We start from the raw sequence: 23,799 nt of genomic DNA, 5'->3' as shown, positions 1-23,799 counted from the left end.
AGAGTGGCAGGCTGTGAAGGGTGAATCCAGGCAGGCTTCCTGGATGGGGCCTAAGCTCCATAAACCTGTGTGGAGAATAAGTCCCAAGAGTTTATCTGGAGAGAAAATGGCCAAAGACCAGAGGAAATGATGGCTGTGAGAATTCTAACACCTCCTTCCCTAGCCAAGCAAGGAGATCTCAGCTCCTAAGGGTCTCAGGTTAATGACCTTTTTGGCCAAAGGTCTGGCAACTGGACAGAGGTAAGGGAGAGCTGGCTACTTTGAGCTAATGGAAGATGTACTTTAACCTGAAAGATGATGAGAAATGTAGTTCTTAAATCTAGAGATCATGGGAACTGTAGCCCTCTATCCACCTAGGGCATCATTCAGTCTTCAAACTAGAGGCTAGGAAATGTCCTGCCTAGGGGTTGATGAGAATTACAGCTCTCATCCTAGGGGATGATGGGAGATGTAGCCTTCCTTCATTCTAGATGATGAAAGAAGAGACAATCCTCACCAGGGATGATGGGAGTTGTGGTTCTCATCCTAGGGGATGATGGGAGATGTAATACTCTCTTACTAGGGTATGTGGGGAGTTGTAATTCCTCTGAGAGTTCAAGCAAATAGTCAGCTCCCTCCCCACTTCTCCAGCCATTCATGGGTTTTTAGTAACCAGCCCTAGGAAGGGGGAGGAGAGCCCTTCCATCCTGTGACCTCCCCTGGGTTCCCACCTCCTAGTAGGAGCCTCCCCTAGACGGCTGTGTGTGTGTGTGTATATATATATATATATATATATACATATATATATATTCCTTTCCTTTTTTTGCTTTCTTCTTCTTTCTGTTGGTTTATTATTGTTTTTCCTAAAAGGGCCTGAGGCAGCCAAGCCCTGGGGCAGCCCTACAGCTGCTGGGCTCTGGGGAGGGGTGGGGAGGGGGGAGGCTAGAGGGGCAGAGGGAGTGGGTGGAGAGGAGGTGGAGAGGAGGAGAGCAGTCAGGGTCAGCTCAGGCATAGTCTCTCACCTCACCTCACCTGCTCCTGACCTTGACCCTCCAGGTTCACCTCACCCTCAGCTGACCTTCACATAGGACCCTGGCCCACTCCCTCTTCTCAGTGATGCCCCTCTCTCGACCGCCTTTGGGGATTCATCCTTACTAGCCTCCATTCCCAACCCCCATTCTCCTAGCACACATGCTCAGACACCCCAGCTCACTCAACTCATCCCTCCCTCCCTCCTACCTCATCCCCCCATCTCTTACTCCTTCTTGCCTGGGGCACCTGGCAGCCAGAACTCTGGTGCCTCCGTGTCCACACCTCCCCTGTACCACTTGTATCCCAGCTATCTCAGCTCACCCAGCTCTCCTTTCTATCTCATCCCCCCTCCCACTATCCCCTTGTGCCCGGGGCACCTGGCAGCCAGACCTCTGGTGCCTCCGTGTCTACACCTCCCCTCCTGGAATACCCCCAATTTCATCCCAATCCAGCGCCTCTCAGACTGTGGCCCCAAACCCTTGAGTCTGACCGCAGGTCCAGTTTTTCTAAGAGTGAGGAGAGAGGGAGAGAGTCAGGGAGAGGAGAGAAGTGGTGAACAAGGGAGGCGCCAGGGTCAGAGGACAGAAAGAAAGAAAGAAAGGAAAAGAAAGAAAGAAAGGAAAAGAAAGAAAGAAAGAAAGAAAGAAAGAAAGAAAGAAAGAAAGAAAGAAAGAAAGAAAGAAAGAAAGAAGAAAAGAGAGAGAGAGAGAGAAAGAGTTGTACGGAAAAGGAAAAGCAAAGAAAAAGTTGTCTTGATTTTCCTGGGAGAACCCTCTCACGCAGCTCTGTTTTGTAATTTTTTTCTTCATGCTAAAATCACTGGGCCTATTTGTTGATGTAAGTTACCTGAATTCCGTGGTATGCTCTCTTTCTTCTTAAAAACCAAACCGATCACAAGCACCCTCCCCCCAAAGAGAAACTAGCCAGCGCCCCCCTTTGCAGTAGGCTTACGGCAATGCTGCTGTTGACCCACTTAAAGCTGTTGTAAAAACAAACCAAAAAAAGACAAAAAAAACCCTCCAAAATAACCAAACCAATAGACTTTCTTTGTTTTCGTTTTTTTCGTTCCTTTTCCATTTGCTTTTCTTGTTTTTTCCTTTTGGTTTCTTAAAAACGAACCAAAAATTAAAAGAGAAAAAAAGAGAATCAAGCACCCTTTCCAGCGCAGAGCCCCTCCCGTGGGCAGGCCCGCTGCCTCGTAATGCCCCCTGGGCTGGCACGGCCAAAGCCCTAGGTAGCCTTTTCGGACAAGCTAATTGGAACCGATTTGCGATTTTTGTAAAAGGCCTGTTGTTTCTCTCTCTGTGCCCAGGCCGAGCCCCGCCGGCTGCCCCTGATGCCCTGTCTTTTCTCTTCTCTCTCTTCTTCTAGGAGGCGAGTTAATTTTGCCTATTATTACGGAGGACTCCCTAGACCCTCCTCCTGTGGCCACCCGCTCCCCCTTCGTGCCCCCGCCCCCGACTTTCTACCCCTTCCTCACGGGCATGGGTGCCACCCAAGACACCCTGCCCCCGCCCGGGGCCCGGCGGCCCCCAGCAGGGCCGCCCCCGTGCCAGGGCGGGGAGCAGGATGACAGCGACTGCGAGGAGCCCATAGAGGCGTCGGGCTTCGCCTCGGGGGAGGTCTTTGACTCCAGTTTGCCCCCCACGGACGACGAAGACTTTTACACCACCTTCCCCTTGGTCACGGACCGTACCACCCTCTTGTCCCCCCGCAAGCCTTCTCCCCCCCGGCCCAACCTCAGGACAGACGGGGCCACGGGGGCGCCGGGGGTCCTTTTCGTCCCCTCTGCCCTGCCCCCCAATCTACCAGCGGGCAAAATGAACCACCGAGACCCGCTGCAGCCGCTGCTGGAGAACCCGCCGGTGGCGGCGGCTGGGGGCCCCGGGGCGCCCACGTCCTTCGAGCCACGGCGGCCGCCCCCAGCCCTGGCCCCCGGCGTGACGGCAGCCCCTGGCTTCCCCCGTGTGCCCACAGCCAACCCCACGGGCCCCGGGGAACGGGGCCCGCCCGGCGCCGTCGAGGTGATCCGCGAGTCCAGCAGCACCACGGGCATGGTGGTGGGCATCGTGGCGGCGGCGGCGCTCTGCATCCTCATCCTCCTCTACGCTATGTACAAGTATCGCAATCGCGACGAGGGCTCCTATCAGGTGGACCAGAGCCGCAACTACATCAGCAACTCGGCCCAGAGCAACGGCGCAGTGGTGAAGGAGAAGGCTCCCGCCGCGCCCAAGGCGCCCAGCAAGGCCAAGAAGAACAAAGATAAGGAGTACTACGTGTGAGCACCCAGGGCCGACGGTGCCCGCCGGCGTCCCCTCCCCGCCGGCCCCCTGCCAGCCGAGCGAGCAGCAGCAGCCCCACCCGACCCCGACCCCCCAGGGGCGCGGACCGAGGGCCGCCTCAGACTTCTCTCGCCAAGAGGAAACGCAAAAAAAAAAGAAAAAAAAGAAAAAGGAAAAAAAAAGAGTGCCCCCTCCTCGGTTTTCCTCCCTGTCCCACCATGATGGTCTCCAGAGCTGCCTCCCCTGGGCCAAGTGAGACCGTAGAGTGAGGCCTTGGAGCTCCCACTCCCAGCCCTGGATTGATTTATTTTTTTAAAGGGGGGGTGATTTTATTTAGGGGGGGCGTGGGGGCGGGAAGACAGGCAGGGGTTTTGTAAAGTGTTCGCTTCTCGTCCGGTTTGTTTCCTCGATTCCCCTTTTCCCCTTCCCTCCCTAACTCCTTTCCTGTCCTTCCTCTCCTCTTCCCTTCCTTGCTCCCTCTCTCTCTGTCCCTCTCTTCCTTCCTTCCTTCCCTTCTTCCTCTCTCCCTGACTCCTTTCTTTCCTCCCTCCCTCTCTTCCTTCCTTCCCTCTCTTTCTTTCCTCCTTCCATTCCTTCCTCTCGTCCTTCTTTTCCCTCTCCCTTTCACTGCCTGTGCCTGCTTCTTCCTTTCTATCTCTTCCTCCTTTTTGGCTCCCCACTTTTTCTGCCTTCTCCCTTTTCTACTGTTTTCCCTTCCTTTCCTGCCCTCCCCTCCCCTTCCAATGTTTTGGTTCCTGAGAGCAGCAGCATCTGGCAGTACCAAGTGGGAAGGGTTGGGCTTCGATGGGGTTTGGGTCATGGTGGGGGGAAGGTGGACACAGAGTGTTTTGGGATGGGTTTTGGGGTATAGGGAGTCTTTAGGGCAAGGGTTCTGGGCAGCGAGGGAAACCTCAGCCCCAGAGGCCATGCTCCCTAGACAAACAGTGGTGTCCTGTTCTGCCCTGCCCTATCTTGCCCTGCCCTGCCCAGGGGAGGATTTGGAGGTCTCTTGACAAGTTGATTTTTCGGGCGACGTGCATTTGGGATCTGGCAAAGAAGAGCATCTGTGCGTGTGTGTTGGGTTGGGGGGCGGGGGGCGGGGGGATGGGGGAAAAGGAAAATGCAGATATATATTAAAGACAATTATCTAGATATCAATAACCTGTGGCATCCCGGGCGAGAGGGAGCCGGGAGGAACGGCCCCACGGACTTCTGGGGGGACAGTTCTCTGCCGAAGGGGCTCCCGTCCCCCATTGTTATTTTTTTCTTTCTCTCTCTTTGTTAACAAATGTGTCTGAGTCTTGGAAAACACCCAAATTCCGGAAATGTGTGGGAGAAACAAAAGAAACTTTCCAAACTCCATTGGCCCTGTGCAATTTGTTCAGGGAGGGATCCGGTCGAGCTCCTCCTTCCCTCTCTCCCAGCTTCCTGTGCCTCAGTTCCCACACTGAGGCAGGAAGGACCAACAGTCAGCTAGCTTGGAGGAAAGGAATTCTTCTTGACTGTCTAGGCTTTGACTCTAGCTGCTGCCACCCCTCCAAGGAAAGCCAGGTTCCTCCCCCCTATTTGAATCCACTCCCCACCCCTAAGCACAAGAGCCCCACCCAGAGAGGCCAGAGTTCTAATCTTGGCTCTCCAGTGACAGAGTGACTGGCAGGGTGTACTCACTGGGTCTCACTCTTTCCATCAGTTCCAAGGGAAGAGTACAAGGGAATGGTTCTGTGGTCAGTCTCCAGGAAAGAGCCAGGGCGCCTACCTGATCCCCTGTGCACTTGAGCGTGGGACATTGGAGACAGGCAAAGAAGGATCCTTCCATTTCAGTGAATCAAGCCACAAATGAGCACTGAGTCCAGGGCCTACTGCAGAGGAGGTGGCACCTACCCTCCAATGGGTTTAGAGTTTGTTCCCTTTATCCATTCTGCCATAATTTCTGCTACTATTCTCTCTCATTTCTTTGGCATTTATAATTACACGGCGCTTTCCATCTCATTGCATCCTCACAATGACTGTGAGACAGACAAGGCAAGGATCATTATCTGCATGTCATGGATATGAAGAGAAAGGCCCTGGGGTTTGTGGTAAAGAGCCCTGGTCCTTGGGTCAGAGGGACTTGGGTTCCAGTGCTGCCTCAGACATAGAAGGGTGTGTGACTCTGGGTAAATGTCTTGACCTCTCAGTGGTCCAGGCACCTCTAATACAATGTCTGATGTATGAAAGAAATGCTTATGATTGGCTGATAAATTAAACATCAGAGGCTGCTCTAGTAGAAGAGCACACGAGACCAATGAAAATCACAGGAGCAGACCCAAAACAGAGCCTCAGAAAACAGAGGTACCTTGGACAGAGACATGACTCATAAGGGGCACAGTTGGGACCCTCATCATCTCTGATGAAGACCTCTTGTGGTATCGCCACCAGTGGGAAGATAAAGACCAGACTCCTGAAAAAAGAGGAGCACCCTGACCGTGAAACCAAAGGAGACTACCCAGCCCAACAGGCAAGCTGACCAGGATGAGCACTAAAGACAGTCAGCACCTTGTGCTGTTCAGGGTTTCCCTGCTGGACTGTCCTGCTACTATATAGGGGAGAGAGGGAATGGAGAATGAGTCCTACCCCCAAAAAGCTGACAGCATGTCTGAGGTCTGACAGGGGCTGGAGGACCCTGAGACTTCGAGTCAAGCTGACAGGTACTGATGGACTCTGACATCATGCAGTTCTACATACCAACCTTCTCTTCGATCCAACTTTCCTTATGCCCTCCCTACCTTCCATCATGAAATCTCAGAGCTGGAAGGGACCACAGGGGCACCAGTTCAAGCCATACCCCAAAAGAATCCTTTTACAACACACCCACTAGAGATGATCATCCCACCTTTGCTTGATAAGGCTTCCATGACCACAAAAGGAAGGAGGAGGGAGGGAGGGAAGGAGAAAGGGGGGAGGGACAGACAGCGAGAGAGAAAGAGAGAGGAGAGAGAGAGAGAGAGAGAGAGAGAGAGAGAGAGAGAGAGAGAGAGCCTATGGAAGAGACCAGTAGGAAGAACCCTACACTGTGTTAGCCTAAGATTGGTGAGGCCACATAGACTTTTTGAATGATTGCCCAGCTCCCTTCTCTGGGCCTTGTTTTGGTCTCTGATGTTCTAAAAACACAGGGTGGGACTGACAGTGAGTTCCTGAATATGTCACCCACCAATAAGAGCCCAGGGAACAATGAGGGGAAGAGGAACAGACAAAGGGGAAGGACCCCTTTCTGAATTCCCCTCTCCTCAAGGCTTCCTGGTGGCCAGTTTATCTGGGCTACCAACTAGGGCACCGGGGCAGGGAGGGAGTCCACTGTCCACTTCCCAGACCTCCCCTAGCCCTCTGAGGGATATTGCCACAAACAGGTCCTCCTTGGAGAGTAATGACTTTGTGCTTTCAGACAGCTCATCCTCTGCCCCAGCTGGGAGATGGAGGCTCATCTGTCCTCTTTGGGATATATCTGGCCTGACCCTCAGACTGGATTCAACGGGGCTTCCAACATAGAGAATCCTCAGGTTCACCAGATCATAGACTTCAGAGCTTTAAGAGCCTTAAAGATGGTACAGTTTAATCCTCTTTCACCCATCTGAGACCCATGGAGGTGACATGAGTTAGCAGAATCACAGGATCTCGCAGAGGCACCTTGGAGTCAATCCCTCCTGACCTGCACCTAATTAATAATCAACCCCCTTCATAACACCCATTCATCCAGACTCTGTCTAAAACCTTCAATAACGAGGTGCTCACCACTTCCTGAGGCAGCCCATCCCACTGTTAGACAGTTCTGGTTGTTGAGAAGATTTTTCCAAACATTGAGCCAAAATCTAGCCCTCTGTGACTCTCATCCCATTGCTCCCTATTCTGTCTCTGGGTCTGAGCGGAACAAGGTCAGTCCTTTTTCTAAGATAAGTCTTTTTCACCTGGAGTCCAGAGGTCTGTGGAGAGATTTCAGGGCAGCTTTGAACTTCGATGGGGGAAAAATGGCATTTTAATTTCAATATAATTAGTCTCCTTTGTAATGCCATGCCTTTTATTGAATGCTGTTAAAACCATGATTCTGAGAAGGGGTCTTGGCATTACCAGATTGCTACCATGTTAAGTCAGCAAGCCAATCAGCATTTACAAAGGAATTTCTCTGCCAGGGGACCCCCAGCTACCTCTTAAGGAAGCTCCAATAGCTCTTTAGGTAGCCCACTGTTAGGCAATCTTTCCTTATGTGGAAGATTACAACCACCCTGCATAGTAATTGGACCCCCATTATATAGATGAGAAACTGAGGCAGGCAGAAGTGAAGAGACTTGTCCAGGGTCATATCTGTGTCTGTGGCTGAATTTGAACTCAGGTCTTTTTGACTTGAGGCCCAATGCACTACCCTCTGCACCATCTGAGGCAGGCAGAGAATAAGTAAACCAGGGAGACAGAGCAGTAACCAGAGGAGGGCCAGGCCAAGAAAAACAAAGCTACAGACAGAGAGGGGCAGAGGAGGATGGGACCTGAGGCTGGGCTTTGGGATCTGGCTCACTGGTGACCTTAAAGGGAGGCTGTACCCCTCCTTTCCTGACTACTGTGAGCAGGGGAGCTCGGGACCCCCTCGATGCAGCCTCCAGACCAAGGTCCTGTCCCATCTGAATCCCCCTCAGGTGACCAGTATCTCCCTAGCCTAAATATCTCTTACCGACTGATTCATCACTGCTCTCTGAAAATCTACCATTAGACATTAACTCCTTGGAGGTTTGGCTTCTATCCAGATGTGAACACCCCTGGGAATGGAAAAACATTAAGGGCCTGTGAGCTCTTAATAGATGCACTAGATAATTAGGATCCCCGCCCCTCCCCTCGCCAGTTCCAGCTCAGCCACTGGCCTTGGGCAGATTCCTAGGATAATGGGGTTTGGAGTTGAGAGAGACTTTGGATTCCTCTCTGGCTTTGTAAGCTGGGGGGAAGGGGCATTTGGGGGAGGTGGGGGAGCATCTAAGATGCTGATTCCCCACCACAGAGGAGAGCCATGGGCAGCGGGGCTCTGGGAGGAAGGGAGGAGTGCCCAACGGCAAGCTGAGCTGACCCACCAGTTAATCTGCGTCAGGTCAATGCGAGAGGCAGCTATTCGGCCCCCCACAGTACACACCATATGGTGACCCAAAGCCCAGGCCCAGTGGGACAGCAGGGAGCGGGCAGGGAGCCCTGTCTTCCCTCTCAGAGGTCGACTTTGCCATCAGAGATGTGATTTCCCCAGAGTCCCCCATGCCATGCATGTCCCTCCCAGGCAGAGGTCATGAAGGGTGATCAGATGGGATCTCTCAAGACAGACTGACCTCCCAAAGCTCCAGGTGCCAGAGGTGGAGGAGAGCTGGGAAAAACCAGAGAATCCAAGGTTTAGAACAGGATGGGACCTTAGCGGCCGTAGACCAACCTCCCCATTTTACATATTAAGAAACTAAGCCAGGACAAGACTGGCCCAAGATCACAAAGTACATAAAACAGAAACTCAAACTCAGATCTGATGCTGCCAAATCTGTTTAGCCAAGAGGGAGTGGGGGTCCAGTAAAGAATGCCAGAGAAACAAGGACTCTTGGGAGTCAGGATTTCTGAGTCCCCTTTCTACATCCAGCCCAGTCACAGAAGGAGGGAAGATGCCGGAGCCTGGCTCCTGCGTACTGCCTCCACCAAGAACTGGACCCCCCTACCCCCTCCTCTGCCTCAACCATCTCACAACTTTTCTCTGTCTTCCAAACAGAGAGAGGTAGCTATGAATCCTCCTGTTCACTTGCAGGGCTTGATTCAAGAAGCGCTTACTAAGCTCCCCCTTTTAGGCGACGGGGACACAGAGACAACATGGAATGAGCTCTGCCCTTGGAGAAACTACATTCTCCTTGGTTCGGAGTGTGAGTGGACACAAAATGAATCCAGATAACTAAATACAGATCCATTTAAGGAGGCAGAGAACACCGTCAACTAAAAGGACCAGAGGAGGCTGAGCCTTGAAAGGAGACAGATTCTGAGCCATAAAGACGAGAAAGGGGCTCCCTTCCGGGCCCCAGGCACAGCCTTCAGATCAGCCCCTTCGTCCCATCTGGGGTCCAGCCAAGCCAGGCTCGATGGCTTCCCTCCACTTGTTCGCCTTCTACCGTCTCTGTGCACCCAAATCTGTCATCTACAAAATCCTTCCTTTGGGAAACCTCTGCTTCTCCAACTGAAAGCATCCTCTCCTTCCTCCAGTCTTCCAACAGCTTTGACATGGGTCTCAGATCTGCTCCCATCACATTACATCTTGGAAGATGCTCCCCTGTGTACGTCACGTCCCTCCCCAAGCTCTGTGTATATGTGTGTGCACATATATGGACATATAAACATATATATGGACATATAGACATGTATATGTTTCCAGCTCCAAATCTTTTGGTCCTCTTTGGAGACAGGAACCACTTTTAAACTCAGTATCACCAGGGTCCAGCATGGGGCCTCTCACATAATGAGCATCTATCAGTCATTCAGTCAATCAGCAAACATTTATTATGCACCTACTAAGTTCGAGGCACTTGCTAGGTGCTAAACAAAACATTTCTTGCCCTCAAGAAGTTTATATTCTCCAGGGAAAGAATGAAATACATCCATTCAACAAATGGCAATTGAATTAGATGCAGATTGAATCTGTTGAGGGGCCATACAAGACGGATCCAGGAGACAAGTTAGCAGAGAAGTCGGAGGCCTTTCCCTCCCCACCCCTCAAGGGGTTCCTCATTTGGGGGGAGAGGAGGAATGAGTAACACAGATTTTAGGAAAGCCCCATAGTTGTCAGTAAAGATTAGCAGCCCATGACCTGTTACCCTCCCCTATCCTGCACATCCAGAAGTTCAGGAGGAGGGGTAAGGGGGAGGAGTATTAAGCCCTCTCAGGACCCTGGCCAGGGCAGCCAAGCCAGCCAGATCTAGGTCCAAGTTGCCCCTGAAGGGCCACAAGAGAAAGTGGCAGACCATACATAAAAAATAAAGAGCTGGAAAGGCCCCAGGGATCATTTTGTCCAAATACACCCTCTTCGTTTTACAAAGAAATAAACTTGTCCAAGGTCATGCAAGCAGGACGTAGGAAGGGTCAGGATTTGAGCTCAGGTCTTCTCATTCCAAATCCATAGTCTCTGGTGCCACAGCAAAAGAAGAAGAAACCTGAGGTTGAGGAGGAGGGTAAAGTGGGAGGCACTTGCGACTAGAGAGGGTGCTAAGGTTTGGATTCAGGGCTCAGGAAGAAACATTTGTGGCTGTGTTCAGGCTGGAGGCTTCTCAGAAGTCTTGGGCAGCAGAGTGGGCTGATTGGAGGATGTGACTGGCTTGGAATTCCAGGGGATCCAGGAGAGGGTGGGGAGCAAGAAGAGGACAGCCCCAGTGAGTGCCTCAATCTCTCACATAAGTGAGCACTCACATTTGACCCAAGATACTCTCCCCAAGCTGTAGCTGTTCATGAGAGGCAGGATGTGACTCTTTCAGAACCTGGAGAAGAGATGGCTTCCTCGCTTGGCACTCTGCCCTGGGCTGTGGGATCTCAGGACTGCCCTACAATCTCGTCAACTTCACAGTGTTCTCTGCCTGCTCTGCACTTTTCATTCTGTGACCCCTAAAAGAGAAACTAGTAAGTATTTAGAACTGGAAGGAATATTAATAGTCAAGGTCGGACATCACTTTGTCTAAAAAAGATTTGGAGGAGAGAGAGAGACAGAGAAAGAGACAGAGACATACAGAGACAGAGAGGGAGAAAGAGATAGAGACAGAGAGAGAGAAATGAAGAAAGAGAAAGAAAGAAAGAAAGAAAGAAAGAAAGGAGGGAAGGAAGGAGGTAAGAGATGAAGAAAGAAAGAGAAGGAAGAAGAGAAGGAAGGAGGAAAAAGAAAGAAAGAAGGGAAAGAGGGAGGGAGGGAAGGAGAGAGGGAGGAAGGAAGGAAGGAAGGAAGGAAGGAAGGAAGGAAGGAAGGAAGGAAGGAAGGAAGGAAGGAAGGAAGGAAGCCTCTTGGGAAGTAGTGTATGGTAATGGAAAAGAGAGCACGGGCTTTGCGCTCCAAAGACTTGAGTTCAAGTCTTAGCCCTGACATTTTTGAGCTGGGAGGCACCAGGCTCAGTGCAGAAGTGAAGCTCTTTGAACCTCAGTCTCCTTCTTCGTAAAATGGGGGTGATAATGCCTGCTCTGCCTACCTCATAAGACTGAGGGGAGGCTCTAAGGAGCTCTTTCCCCTTCTATGGGACCCCTGAATTTGTGTCTATGTTTCTAGCACATGTCACAGTACCTGATACACAGTAGGCCCTTTATAGGAGATTGTTGATTGATTGATCTACACTCAAATGTGTAGATTTCACCTGCCCAGTGGACATAATCTCCTTACGGGCAGGAGCTGGTTCGCTGTGCAGCCAGTGTCTGCCCTCAGACAAAGTGTAAGGACCAAAGCCTCTCTTCCTTTAGAAAGATGTACTTTGGCAAACTGATCACACCGGGCCTATGAGAACCCTGCCTCGGTTGCAGGATGGCATAGTGCCCTCCTCTCAGAGGTGCCTGGGGCAGGGCTCACTCACCGACTCTTGACATCCTGGATGGTGTCTGGCAGGGGCAGGTTGAGAGTTTCGGGCAAGAGGAGGGCAAGAAAGCCCGAGATCATGGAAACACCTCCGTAGATGAGCATGGGCAGCAAAGGGTGGAACTGGCCCAGCAGTCTCACCAGAGGCCCCAGGATAGATCCTACACGCGCAGTCATCTGACTTCCACCTATTGCAGTCATTCTGTGGAGGACAGGATGGTTGGGATGGAGGTGGGGGCAAGACAGGCCAGTCTGGATACCTTGCTCAGCCTCAGCTACCATGGAAGGAGGCACCCGCTAAGACAATGCTGAGTGCACACATAATGCTTATACAGGTCACTGTCCCTGCCTTTGGCGCCTGCTCTGTGCGAGCCCTGGCACTCCCCAAGCAGCAGCAGAGGTCCCTGGGTGTCAGGAGATGGGACAGGACAGAGCCGGGGTGGGGGGGAGCAGACCCAGATAGGAGCTGGAGAAGGCCCTCCCCAGGGACATTCCAGGGTGCCAGGGTGGAGGAAGACTGCTGAGGTGCAAATGGAGGAAGAGGCGGATGGCTACTGCTCTCTTGGAATGAGAGTCATGAGGAGAGAGTGTATCATCAGGTGGAGGTGTCAGTTCAGAAAGGGAACGGAGGCCACAGAAGCAGCCCAGAGACGTGGGCAGTGAAGCCTTGTCATTACGGTGGGGGGGGGGACCCTGTGGAGAGGGTATTAATAGACCCTGGCATCAGTCTGGCTCACGCCTCACATCCTGGATGAGTCCACACAACGTGAACGCAAGCGACAACAGCACCTCCAGCCAAGTTCATCCTGGCTGAACAGCAGCCGCCCTCCTGAGCTCCCAGGTCCCAGCCCCACGTCAGAAAGGTCCAAGGCAGCCCTGGGCATCCGTGGCCCTGGACACAGGTCCTCACCTGTCCTTACCTGACCACGGTGGGGAAGAGTTCAGTGCTGTACACAGCAAGAGTGCTGAAGGCAGAACCCACGAAGCCTATCCCCAGCACAGCCAGGACCACTCGCAGGATCTGCAGCTCTGCGGAAATGATGGGGAGTGAGGAAGGGAGGTGGGGGACGGGGGAAGGGGTGGAGAGGGATGGGGGGAGGGGTGGGGGTGATGGAGGATGGAGAGGGGAGGGGTGGAAAGAGAGGGGAGAGGGGGGCGTAGTGAGGGCGAGGCACACACCCAGCCATAATCAAGTCCTCTTGCCTCAGACGGCGGCTCCTTCCCAGATGGCAGAGAGAATATTTTGTATCTGTATACAGATCTCATCTCCACAGATTGTCTCTGATATAAATTGTGTATTTGCTTATGCATGTACGTGTTTTCCCTGAGAGAACATAAACTCCTTGAAGGCAGGTACTGTCTCATTTATGGTTTTGTGTGCCTGGCACACAGTAGGGACTTAAAGCACGTTAATCAATAGGAGGCAGGGCAGAATTGAGAGGCAGAAGACTGGGGACCCAATTCCTCCTCTTCCACTTACTATCTGTGTGACCTTGGCTAATTCCTCTAACCTCGTTGGGCCTCAGTTTCCTTAATTGTAAAATAAAGGAGTTGGATTAAATGTCCTCAAAGTTTCCTCCTAATTTTAAACCTCTAATCTTCTGACAGGCAGTGCAGCGTCAGGGTCTCAGTCAGGAATCCCCAGGCTGGAATCCCACAGAAGACACTGCTCAAACCTTAGAGCCCTCTGTTAAGGCTAGCTAGTATTGTCACTGTTATCCTTGATTTTCTTGCTACTAATGTGGGATAACAAGAACACCTGTGCCTTTCAGGGTTACCATCAGGACCAAAGGGGATGGTGTGTAGAAATCTTTTTGCAAAATTTAAAGGGCTCCCTCAAATGTTGCTTTTCATTATTGTGTTCTTTCTGACTGGCTCCATCATTCTATCACAAGGGATGGTGGGGACAACAGGGGAGCTCACCTCGGCCAGTCATTCCCAGGGTCTCCCGTATCAGAGGATCGAGTTGGGGTCCCATGTCTACCATACAGATGTTCTTGAGACTGGGCACTAAAATCACTGGACAATTTCTTGACACTCTAATCTCCCAAAGGATTAGGGGAACCTAGTCCTTGAGCATTGAAGAGCCGAGACACAGGCTTTTGTGTTTTAAACAGTAGACTGTAAAAGCTCTTAGAGGGTAGCGACCGTTTCATTTTTGCCTTATATTTCCAGGAGCTTGCTAAGTGCCTGCCACATACTAGGAGTTTCTAAATGCTTGGTCAACTGAGCAAGGAGACCAAAAGGCCTCTGGTCATCTTGGACTCACCTTGAGGTATCATTGTGTTGGCCAGAATGCAGAGACCAGCTAGGATCAAGGAGCCTGCTTGGGTTACTCGCCTACCCAGATGGTTCATGGCGAAGAAGGCACCCATCTTGTTTGGGATATCTATGACCCCAAAGAGCACCTGGAGCAAGAAAATATTGGCCCCCAGGCTCTGCAGGTCCAGGGCAACTCCATAAAAGGTGAAACCAAAGGCAAACCTTAGGAAGACAGCAGCAGAAAGGTAGGTAGTGAGGGCACTCTGCCCCTGCCCACTGGGGTTATCTAGGATCTTCTCCAGCTTTCCCCCCAAGGATCAACACATTTCCCGCTGGAGACATTCCCTGATCTAAGATTGGTCCCAGTTCCAGCTCTGATGTCTTGTGTTCTAAAGTTCCTCCCCTCCCCCCACATCTCCCAAATCTGATTTTTGTCTAATCTAAGGTCCTTCCTAGCTCTGACATTCTGATCTCAGGCTCCCTCCACCCCTAAACTCTGATGTTTGGTGATTCCATGGTTTGGTTTAGCAGAGGCTGCTTGTACTTCCCAGAACAGGTTCATCCGAGAAATGCTGAACACATTGGCTTCCTGAGCCAAGGGCCACTGATGGGCACACAGTACTTACAAGTAGGTAACCCTAGGAAGGTTGGGATAGCTTTGCCCCTCTCCTGCCAGACTCTATGGGATCAAGGGGGATGGGATGGTAGGAGGGGTTAGAGTGGATCTTCTTTCCTCCCCTCTTTACTGAGCCCTGGAAGCTGGGAATTGTCCTCTATGGTCCCCAAGCTGGGACTAGCTTGCCACAGGCAGAGGAACACACCATACAGAGAGTATGCAGCAAAACCTCTTGCATAACTCAGGAGTTCGGAAGAGATCCACCATTGAATGTTGAGTCTTAGTCACCATTAATTCTTCCCGCATGGTGGATGTCACAGTCTAGGAAGGGAGACACAAGGAAGATGTCGGTCTCTGAGAAGAGAAAGAGCTGAGAGCCCTAGTGATCCACATGTCCTGGAAGAAGCTCTATAGTCATGGCTTCTCTCTCCCCATGACTGTCACTGGGAGAGATCTTTCTCTAGAGATATTTCTGGACTATGGTCTTCTATGCCCTTATCTAGTCTATTTACATTGTCATGGTCACTGGTATCCCTTGTACCAGGGCTCAAGGAAAGGGCTCTGGTCTAGGAGTCAGAACAATAAGTTCTGTCACAACCTGCTTTGTGACCCTCCCTGGGCAAGTGCTTTAATTTCTCTGGACCTCAATTGTTTATCTGTAAAATGGGAATTAGATAAGCCCTTTTACTTCTGACAATCTATGATCAGATCCAACTGCCTGTTACTCAATGGTCACTAGGACTTTTTACACTGGCCAGATGATCTCCCATCTCCCCGTGGATTCCAGGGTCCCTTCCCACCCTGTCCTTCAGTGTAGATTAGGTGGGAACTGACAGGCTTTGAGAATCAGGAAAGCTTGGGTTCAAGTTCCGCCTCCAACAGTTACTGTCTACATGACCCTAGGCAAATTGCTGCACCTGTAAGGGCCTTACTTTCCTCATTTGTAAAATGAGACAATTGGACAAGATGACCTAACTTTCTGAACCTATGATTCCTGGCCACCAGGGGGTACCCTGTGCGAAGAACAGAGTCCTACTGTCTTGGGGAACTGTGGAGAAGGTTGAGGAAGGGCTAGGAAAGCAATGGGGGGGTGGGGGTGGGGTTGAACTGAAGGAACACAGATTCTAGCTGCCCCGAGGCCCTGACCCTGAAACCTCCATGAGAGGGCCAGAGAGTACCGAGAGTACCGAGATGCTTGGGTTCCAATCCCCAATCCTACACCATCTGTATCACTTAGAGCAGGTAGGGCTAGGGTTAACTTTAGCTGCCTAATTTGAGGCAGCTAGATGACTCAGTGGATGGAGCGAAGTGTCCAGAGTCAGGAAGACCTGAGTTCAAATCCAACCTCAGACACTTACTAGCTGTGTGACCCTGGGCAAGTCACTTAACCTCTGTTGGTCTTTCTCCACCAGAGAAAGAAATGGTAAACCACTCCAGTACCATTTACGAAGAAAAACCCCATGGACAATTCTTCCATCTGTGGAGCTACAAAGAGTTGGACACGACTAAACCACATCTAACCTCACGTGTATGAGCCTCAGTTTCCCCACATGTAAAATGAAGATAACACAGCAGCCCTACCTCCCATAATTGCTGTGAGGAAAGTGTTTTGCAAACCTAAAGAAAGATGTGATCGATGATGGCAGCTGCTTAAGATTATAGGCATCGAAGAGACATGAATAAAGACCATCTCCCTCTACAGAGAGCAGGCTGCAAGCTCAAATAAAAATGCCAAAGGGCTCTCGGGTTGCTTGAAGAGACATACGATGCCCAGACTGAGACTGTTGGCTGACTCTGTAAGCATCCTCTCTCCCAAACCACCTTGTAGATATTTGTAGATATTCTGTGCACACTTATGGAGGTGCTCTCTCCCCTGTTAAAAAGCAAATTCCTTAAGGGCAGAGACTGCTTCATTTGTTGTTTTTATACCTCCAGGGCCTGGTACAGAGCAGGCATTTTAATAAATGTGTTTTGATTGGTAGACAAGCTGGAGCACGTCCAGAGGAGGCCAGCCAGGATGTTTAAGGGGCTTGAGTCCATTAAGAGTCAACTGGGGGAAGGGGACAGAATTATCCCAGAGAAGAAAAGGTAGGGGGGGATGTGGTAGCAGTTATTGCATATCTGAAAGGTTTTCATGGGGAGGAGAGGTTTAATATTTACTTTGCAACAGAGACCAGAACTGGGAGCAAAGAGAGAAATTGAAAGAGGCATATCTAGGCTAGATAGAAGGAAAAACTTCCTGAGAATTAGAGCTATCTGCAATGGGAATGGACTGGCTTAGGAGGTAATGGATCCTTCCTCACTAAAGAGAAGTCTTCATGCAGAGCCTGGGTGACTTCTTTAATATGTGCATGTGAGTATGTATGTATGTTGTGTGTGTATGCATGTATATGTATGTGTATTGTACATGCATATGTGTGTATATTGTGCATGTATATGTGTGTACATACACACACATATGTGAAAGTCAAGAGTTATTTGGATCAGATAATCTCTAAGGTTCCCTTCCAACTCAGATGTTTTGAGGAAACTGAGGCAGTAAAAGATTTGCTCAATGTTTCATAGCCAGTCTTCTGACTCCAAATCTCTTTCCTGATCCAGCAGGAGCCTGGTAGTCCAAGGCAGAGCTTCACTACTGCCAACCCTGTCCCAGGCTACCTCATAGACAGGAAAAGGGGTCACTGGGCTATGTTTAACCCTCTTCCTCAGTTCTCTAAAGGAGCTCAACTTTTCTTCTTACCTCAATGGTCAAGGTATCTCTAGCCTCCTTCTTTCCATTCATTTCTGCAACTTTCTTGAGTGTGTGGAGTCCACGATCTATTTTGCCTGTGATGATGAGCCAACGGGCAGACTCTGCCAGCCACCTGTTTAACATGAAGGATCACCTGCTCTGCTGATTCTGAAGGAGAGAACCACATGGCCCTCTCCCCCCATACCCCCTGCTCCCAGAATCCAGCTGCCTTTCTGCCTTATGTATTCTCTCAGCAAACCACCTCAGCAGGTACTAGCAAAATATCCTGGTTGTGCCAGCTGGGAGGGAGAGGCAATGAGAAATGGTAGAAAGAGCATTGGACTGGGCATTTGGTGACTCTGTTCTAGCCTTGGCTCTGCCACTGCCTTGAGCACAGACTCTGGGCCTCCATTTCCCCCCTCCAAAATAGCATGTATCTTTCCTAGGTATTCTGACTGATTGATGGCAAAATGACACCCTGTTTGGGCTGTAATAGGATGACAATACAGACAGCAGTGCTGGTCTTCAGGGAATGTCAGTGACCAGTCTTACTGCTCTCCAAGTGTGAGGAATTCCTCACTAATGTCATCTTAGCCCCAAGGAATCCATCCCAAGTGGAACCCCCAGTGGCACTGACCATGAATGCAGAAAGAAGAGAAAGAAGGGTATGGACAGGGTCAGCTGGAGGATGAACCAGTCTCGGGTGGCATACGCGACCCCTGCCAGGAAGGGCTGGCCAAAGCTGAACCCAAGAGAACTTATGGTCATCATTGTGGCCCCAGCCTGGGTCTTTGTCCACTCCATCACTGAAAGGAAACCCAGACATAAGATGGACTTCATTCAATTATTCATTCATTCATCCACTCACTCATTCATCCAGCCATCCTTTTATCTGTTCACTCATGTATCCATTCAATTCAATTCTGTTTGATAAATATGTATTAAGTATGTATTATGTACAAGTCACTGGGTGTACTTAGACAGAAATGGAAACCATCTTTATCTTCAAAGAATTCAGATTCTCTTGGGGAAAGCAGGGTTACAGTGTTTGCCCAAGTGGTAAATATAAAGTATGTCCAACATCCTTTTAAGAGGGAAAGTGCTTATAACTGGGAGATGAGGAGGGATATGTAGAAAGTGGCTCCTGAGCTAGATCCAGAATTGAGTCACAACATGGAGTCAGTGTGGTCCACTCAATTCCCACAATTCCCTTCCTAAGGCTAAGGACATTGGTGGAAACCAAGTTATGAATGGTTTTAAATGAAAACCAGAGGCATGTGTATTTTTTCACAGAGACAGCAGAGAAGATTTTTGAGCATAAAGAGTAGATTGGTCAGATCTGTGTATTTTAGGAATATTACTGGCAGCTGTGGAGCAGGGAGATGCTAAATACAGCTGCACCTATCAGAAGTCTATCGCAATAGTCCAGGTGAGAGTCAATGAGGACCTGAAATAGGGTGGTGGCGATAAAGAGTGGAGAATGGAAAGAATGAGACCATAAGGGGGCCTGTGGGGAGCAAAAGGAGAAGAAATGGATATGGGAGCTCAAGGAGATAGGTGAGTAATTACTAAACTTGCACACCTCAGAGAGTAGGATGCTGGGACCTGCCATAGAAGTAAGGCAATTCTGGAGAAAGGGACAGTCTGGGGGGAAAGACAATGAATAGTTATGGATACACCTATGGAATATACAGGTGGAGCTGTCCAGTAGGAAGATGGTGGCATGGGACTGAAGCTCAGGCGAGAAGTTAGGACTCAATATATAGATATGGGAGCTACCTGCATGGAAGGTAGTCAAATTCATGGGATCCTATGGCTTCATCAAATGAAATAGGGAAATAAAAATAGAGAAATAGAAAGGGAAGGGCTTTAGGCAACATCTGCAGCTATTGGGTAGTCAGCAGTTAAATAGCACTTTGAAATTTATAAAGTACTTATGTATGTTATCTCATTTGATCCCCCAACAACACTGGAAGGCAGGTGATATTATTATCCCTATTTTACAGATGAGGCAACTGAGGCACACAAAGGTTAAGTGAATTGCCCAGGGTTACACAACTAGTGTCTAAGGTCAGATTTGAACTCAGGTTTTCCTAACTCCAGGTCCACAGCTCTATCCACTGCACCACTTAGCTGCCTCAGTACATGGAAGAGGAGGAAGATTTAGTAAAGGAGACTGAGGAATAGTCAAATACATAAGGGGAGAACCAAGATAGGATGCAGAGTGTGTGAGGAGGGGGAGAGGTAGATATGGTATGGAAAGTGTTAAACACTTCAGAGAGGTCAAGAAGAAGGAGAACTGAGAAAAGGTCATTCAGTTGGAACAATTAAGAAATCATTGACAATCTTGGAATGAGTCATTTCAATCAAGTGGTAGGGTCATCGTGTTTGTCCGTTGCCAAAGAAGACCATGCCATCACAGAAATGATGATATGACCTGCACTTGACTTTGTTTTGAGTGAAGGAGGTCTGTGCAGGTCACCAACCTCACTTCTCCACCAGAGTCATCTGAATTCAATGACCTGATATTCCTCAGGATGACTGAAGGTAGCCCAGAATGCACTGGGAGACCTTGGTGGGGTCATAGGCTGTACTGCAAAGAGCTGAAGGGAGTGGGAAAGGAGAAAACAGAAATCAAGAGAAGACAACCCTTTCTTGGAGTGAAAGGGAGGAGAATATTGGATGATAACTGGAGGAGATGGCAGAGTCCAAGAATAGTAAGATCTTTTAAGAATAAGGAAAGTATGGGCACATTAAGTGTGGAGAAGTCAGTAGATAAGGATAGATTAAAGATGAGAGGAAGAAAAGAATGATTGAGGAGTCAAGGTCCTAGATGAGATGAAAGGAGATGGAATAAAGAGTCCAAGTGGAGAGTTTAGTTTTGTCAGAGTAAAGGGTCACTTCTTCATCACAAACTAGGGCAAAGGAAAGGAAAAGAGGGGCTTTGAGATATGGAATGGGAGAGGAGAGAAAGCTAAAGACAGATGGTTTCTATTTTCTCAGTAGAATAAAAATCAAGGTTCTCTGTCAAGAGGAGGTGGAAAGGACAAGAGGGGAGACAGGGAAGGGTTTGGAAGAGTATCCATGGAAAGTAGGAAAGAGAGTCAATCATACAAAAATAAAAAGATTGCCATGCCGCAGTGAAGACCCAGTTGAAATTATATCTCATAAATTTGTGATAAATATCATCAATGCAAATGAATGCCTTTCTCCTGTACTGTTCAGCAGCATGCAATCCATCTGTCTATAAATTCATCCATTCAGTCTTGCATGCATTCATCATGCAAGCATCCTTTTTGTCTTTCAGTAATTCAACACTTATTAAGGACCTACTATATGCTTGGCCTTGTCTAGATATTGAGAGAAATTAAACTAGATATGATCCCTGCCTTCAAGTTGACTACAGTTTAGTAGGGAAGATGAGACACACAGACACAGAAAAGTGATAAATTAGAACATCTACGTGTACGAGGGTGTAAATGAGACTAGGTGGAAAGTTAGCTTCTAGCTGGAGAGGGGGTACAGATCTGAGAGAAATCTGCAGAAGAGGTGGCATTTGAACTGTGCCCTGAGGGGTGAGAAGGATGCCAACCTAACTTCACTGGTTATACAGTCTTGGTCTGAGGGCTTGGGACAGGTCCATGGCACCATACTTACTGAGTATCGCAGTGTTCATCATGATGCCAGCCACAGCAAAGGCTGATAAGAAACGCAGGCAGCAGTAAAGGGAGAAGTTGGGGACAAATGCAGAACAGGAACCAGTGATGGCCAGCTGCAGGTAACAATAGCTCAATACCAGCTTCCGCCCAAACCTGTGATACAGGAAGTGAATCTAGGGCAATTCGGTGAGACAAAAATGCCATGGCACAGAGCCAGATGGGCAGGGGTCCCCCAACATCTCTGTTCCCAGGTTCTGAGGGATCTGTATGGAACTAGAGGAGTGAGAGCAGCTTAAATCAGAAAACACTCACCTGTCAGAGACAGGGCCACATACAGCAGCTCCAATCACGATGCCAACCATGAATATGGACTGAGCCATGGGCTTCAGGAACTCCCAGTCACACACCATATCCCACTATAGAAGAAGGGAAACGAACAGCAGAGGTTGAGAGAAGCTACTTCACAGACTGTCGCAACTGGGAGAGGACTTGGAACATGGAATACCAGGGATGTCAGCTAGGAGGGACCATCTCATCTCACATACTTGGAAACTGAGCCCCAGCAAGGGAAGTGCATCCCCAAGCTCACACAGATCATTAGCAGCAGTGCTAGTGATCAAAACCAAGGCCCTCTATACAGAGAGTAGAAGGAATCAGGAGGAATGTGATGGGAAGGAAATGTTTTCAGTCCTAAACAAGCCATTTGGAATATACTCAGCTATGCGAATGTTAGGCAACACTCCAGAGAGCTACACATGGAAATGGGGAAGGGAGAGAGGACTAAGAAAGAGGGAGCCCCTGACCTCAGACACAATGGTAGAAGTGAATTCACTGTGGTCATAGATCCATCCATTCAAGCAAGGTTCTGTATCTGCCTCGCTTGCATTAGGGACTGATGCATTGAGTTCCAGAAGCTGCCACTGTGGGTGCAGGTAGCGACGGCATCTCTCCAGCTTCTGGTGTTTGTCCAGGGGAATGAAGACCCTCAGGAGGGCATTGGGACCCAGGCCTCTGGTGATGTTTGGGAAGGCAGTGGCATTGTCAAGAAAGGGCAGCCGGCAGCGATGGTCAGGAATAGCTGCTGTGAAGTTGTCCAGCAGATTGTGAGGGGTGACACATATGACAGCCAAGACTAGAGAGATGACTTGAGAGATCTGAAACCTTCCCGAGCTGCCAACATATTCCAGGAGCTCTGCAAAGGCCATGAGGGCCCAAAGTGAGGTGAGCTCGGGTAGACACCAGCCCCAAGAAGCAAAGGTGGTGCAGCCAATAGAAAGAGCTCTGGAGGCAGGGTCAGAGGCTCTGAGTCCTCATCTTAGCTCTGCCCCTCACTATCTGTGTAACCTGTAAAAGAAGGGGGAGAGACTAGATGACCAGTCCTAAATCTCACCAAGCTATCATTGATTGATATTGACTTGGACCCTATTCCCTCCCAATACAAACACTCACAGCCACCACATACCAACCTTGAGTTGAACCTGGACTTCACCTGGTGTGGGGAAGCTCTTCCAGGGAGGGGATCAGGACTCTCCCAGAAGTTCTGTTTAGTTGGGTCAGGTGCTCCCTGGGCCCTTCTCTGAGAGACTCCTCTGGGAGTTTCTGGCTCAAACCAAGAGAGGGCCAATCTGGAAGAAGTGCTGAACTTTAGAAGCCGTGGGAAAGCTAAGATCCAAGAAGAGATTTTGCCAAACTGCCTCCGTGTCCCAGATCGCCCTGTTACTAAATTACACTGGTGGAACAGTTAACCTTGGGGTTAACTAACCCTGGCACAGGCCATGATGTAAATGAGTATTTCACCCACACCTACTAGTGAGCTGGGAGATGGGCGTCTACCTGAAGGCCATGACCATCCAGAACGGTCTTCCGTAATCTGATCCTGGATCTCATGACCCTTGGGGTCTCAGAGTTCTTTTTTACTGTCTAGCCCCAATCCCTCTTGATGCAATTAAAGTCCATTTCTTCTTATCTTGCTTTTGGTGCTATGGAAAAAAGACTAGAACTTGGAAACTGAAGATCTGGCTTTGAATCCTGGTCCTTAAGACTATTTGTGACACCTTGGGCAAGTCAGTTTTCCCAACTGGGCCTCAATTTTCTCACAGAGTACAAATGAGGTTCTTAGCATTTTTTGTGTGTCATGAACCCCTGTAGCTTCTCAAAATCATGGTTTTAAATAACTGAGGGAAAGGCTAATGGTGAAAATAAAGATGGCATTTCTTTCCTACCCAAGTCTATGGACCTTCTGAAGAACCCAAGTGAAGGGGCCTTGGATTAGATCTTCTCTATATAGTTCTAATTCCTATGATTCAACAAATCACAGCTCTGCTGTTTACCATGTAACATGCCATCTCTCAGCCTCAGTTTTCTTCCTTGGAGACAATAAGACCCCTGAATGAACCAAGCTGTGCAAAAACACTTTGTATTCATGAAGTAGGGCTGCTTTTTGTTTTAAGAAGCACTGTACATAGGTTAACTCAACTAATACAACAACTGTTCAAGGTAGGTGTGATTATCACCCCCATTTTACAGATGAGGAAACTGAGGCACAGGCAAGCAACAAGTCAGTTTCTGAGGCAGGATTTAACCCACCCTCTAGCCACTCCACTAAGCTAGACAGAATATCAACATCAAGGAAGTATGCTGAATGTCTAGAAAGAAAGTCAGAC

General features: G+C 49.5%; 2 protein-coding genes across 21 annotated transcripts in view; one reads left to right on the top strand and one right to left on the bottom strand.

Moving 5' to 3' along the window:
* The window catches only part of NRXN2 (neurexin 2), a 170,456-nt gene extending 165,806 nt beyond the window's left edge, over window positions 1-4,650 (top strand). For 17 of the 18 annotated variants that reach the window (XM_072638998.1, XM_072638997.1, XM_072639001.1 and 14 more), the window contains one exon: window positions 2,383-4,650. In XM_072638998.1, coding sequence (XP_072495099.1) covers window positions 2,383-3,293 — 911 coding nt within the window. In that variant the 3' untranslated portion in view covers window positions 3,294-4,650. The remainder of the gene's footprint in view (window positions 1-2,382) is intronic. The other variant, XM_072638999.1, reaches the window with a different exon arrangement.
* A 4,162-nt stretch (window positions 4,651-8,812) lies between these two features.
* SLC22A12 (solute carrier family 22 member 12) lies at window positions 8,813-22,900 on the bottom strand. 3 transcript variants are annotated; one of them, XM_072639003.1, is made up of 11 exons: window positions 22,599-22,900; window positions 21,940-22,480; window positions 21,449-21,552; window positions 21,135-21,289; window positions 18,115-18,283; window positions 17,487-17,610; window positions 14,952-15,067; window positions 14,138-14,352; window positions 12,789-12,897; window positions 11,867-12,070; window positions 8,813-10,919 (listed from the first exon to the last, which is right to left on the bottom strand). In XM_072639003.1, exons 2-11 carry the CDS (start codon window positions 22,339-22,341, stop codon window positions 10,859-10,861), a joined length of 1,659 nt encoding a protein of 552 aa, XP_072495104.1. In that variant the 5' UTR covers window positions 22,342-22,480; window positions 22,599-22,900; the 3' UTR covers window positions 8,813-10,858. The 3 variants fall into 3 exon arrangements, with proteins under 3 accessions (XP_072495104.1, XP_072495103.1, XP_072495105.1); XM_072639002.1 differs by having other exon boundaries at window positions 22,603-22,900; XM_072639004.1 differs by having other exon boundaries at window positions 22,626-22,900.
* Window positions 22,901-23,799: the final 899 nt, after the last annotated feature.

This window comes from Notamacropus eugenii, chromosome 2 (assembly GCF_028372415.1).
Source record: "Notamacropus eugenii isolate mMacEug1 chromosome 2, mMacEug1.pri_v2, whole genome shotgun sequence".
Taxonomy (NCBI): Eukaryota; Metazoa; Chordata; class Mammalia; order Diprotodontia; family Macropodidae; genus Notamacropus; species Notamacropus eugenii.
This window is presented reverse-complemented; position numbering and strand designations above follow the sequence as displayed.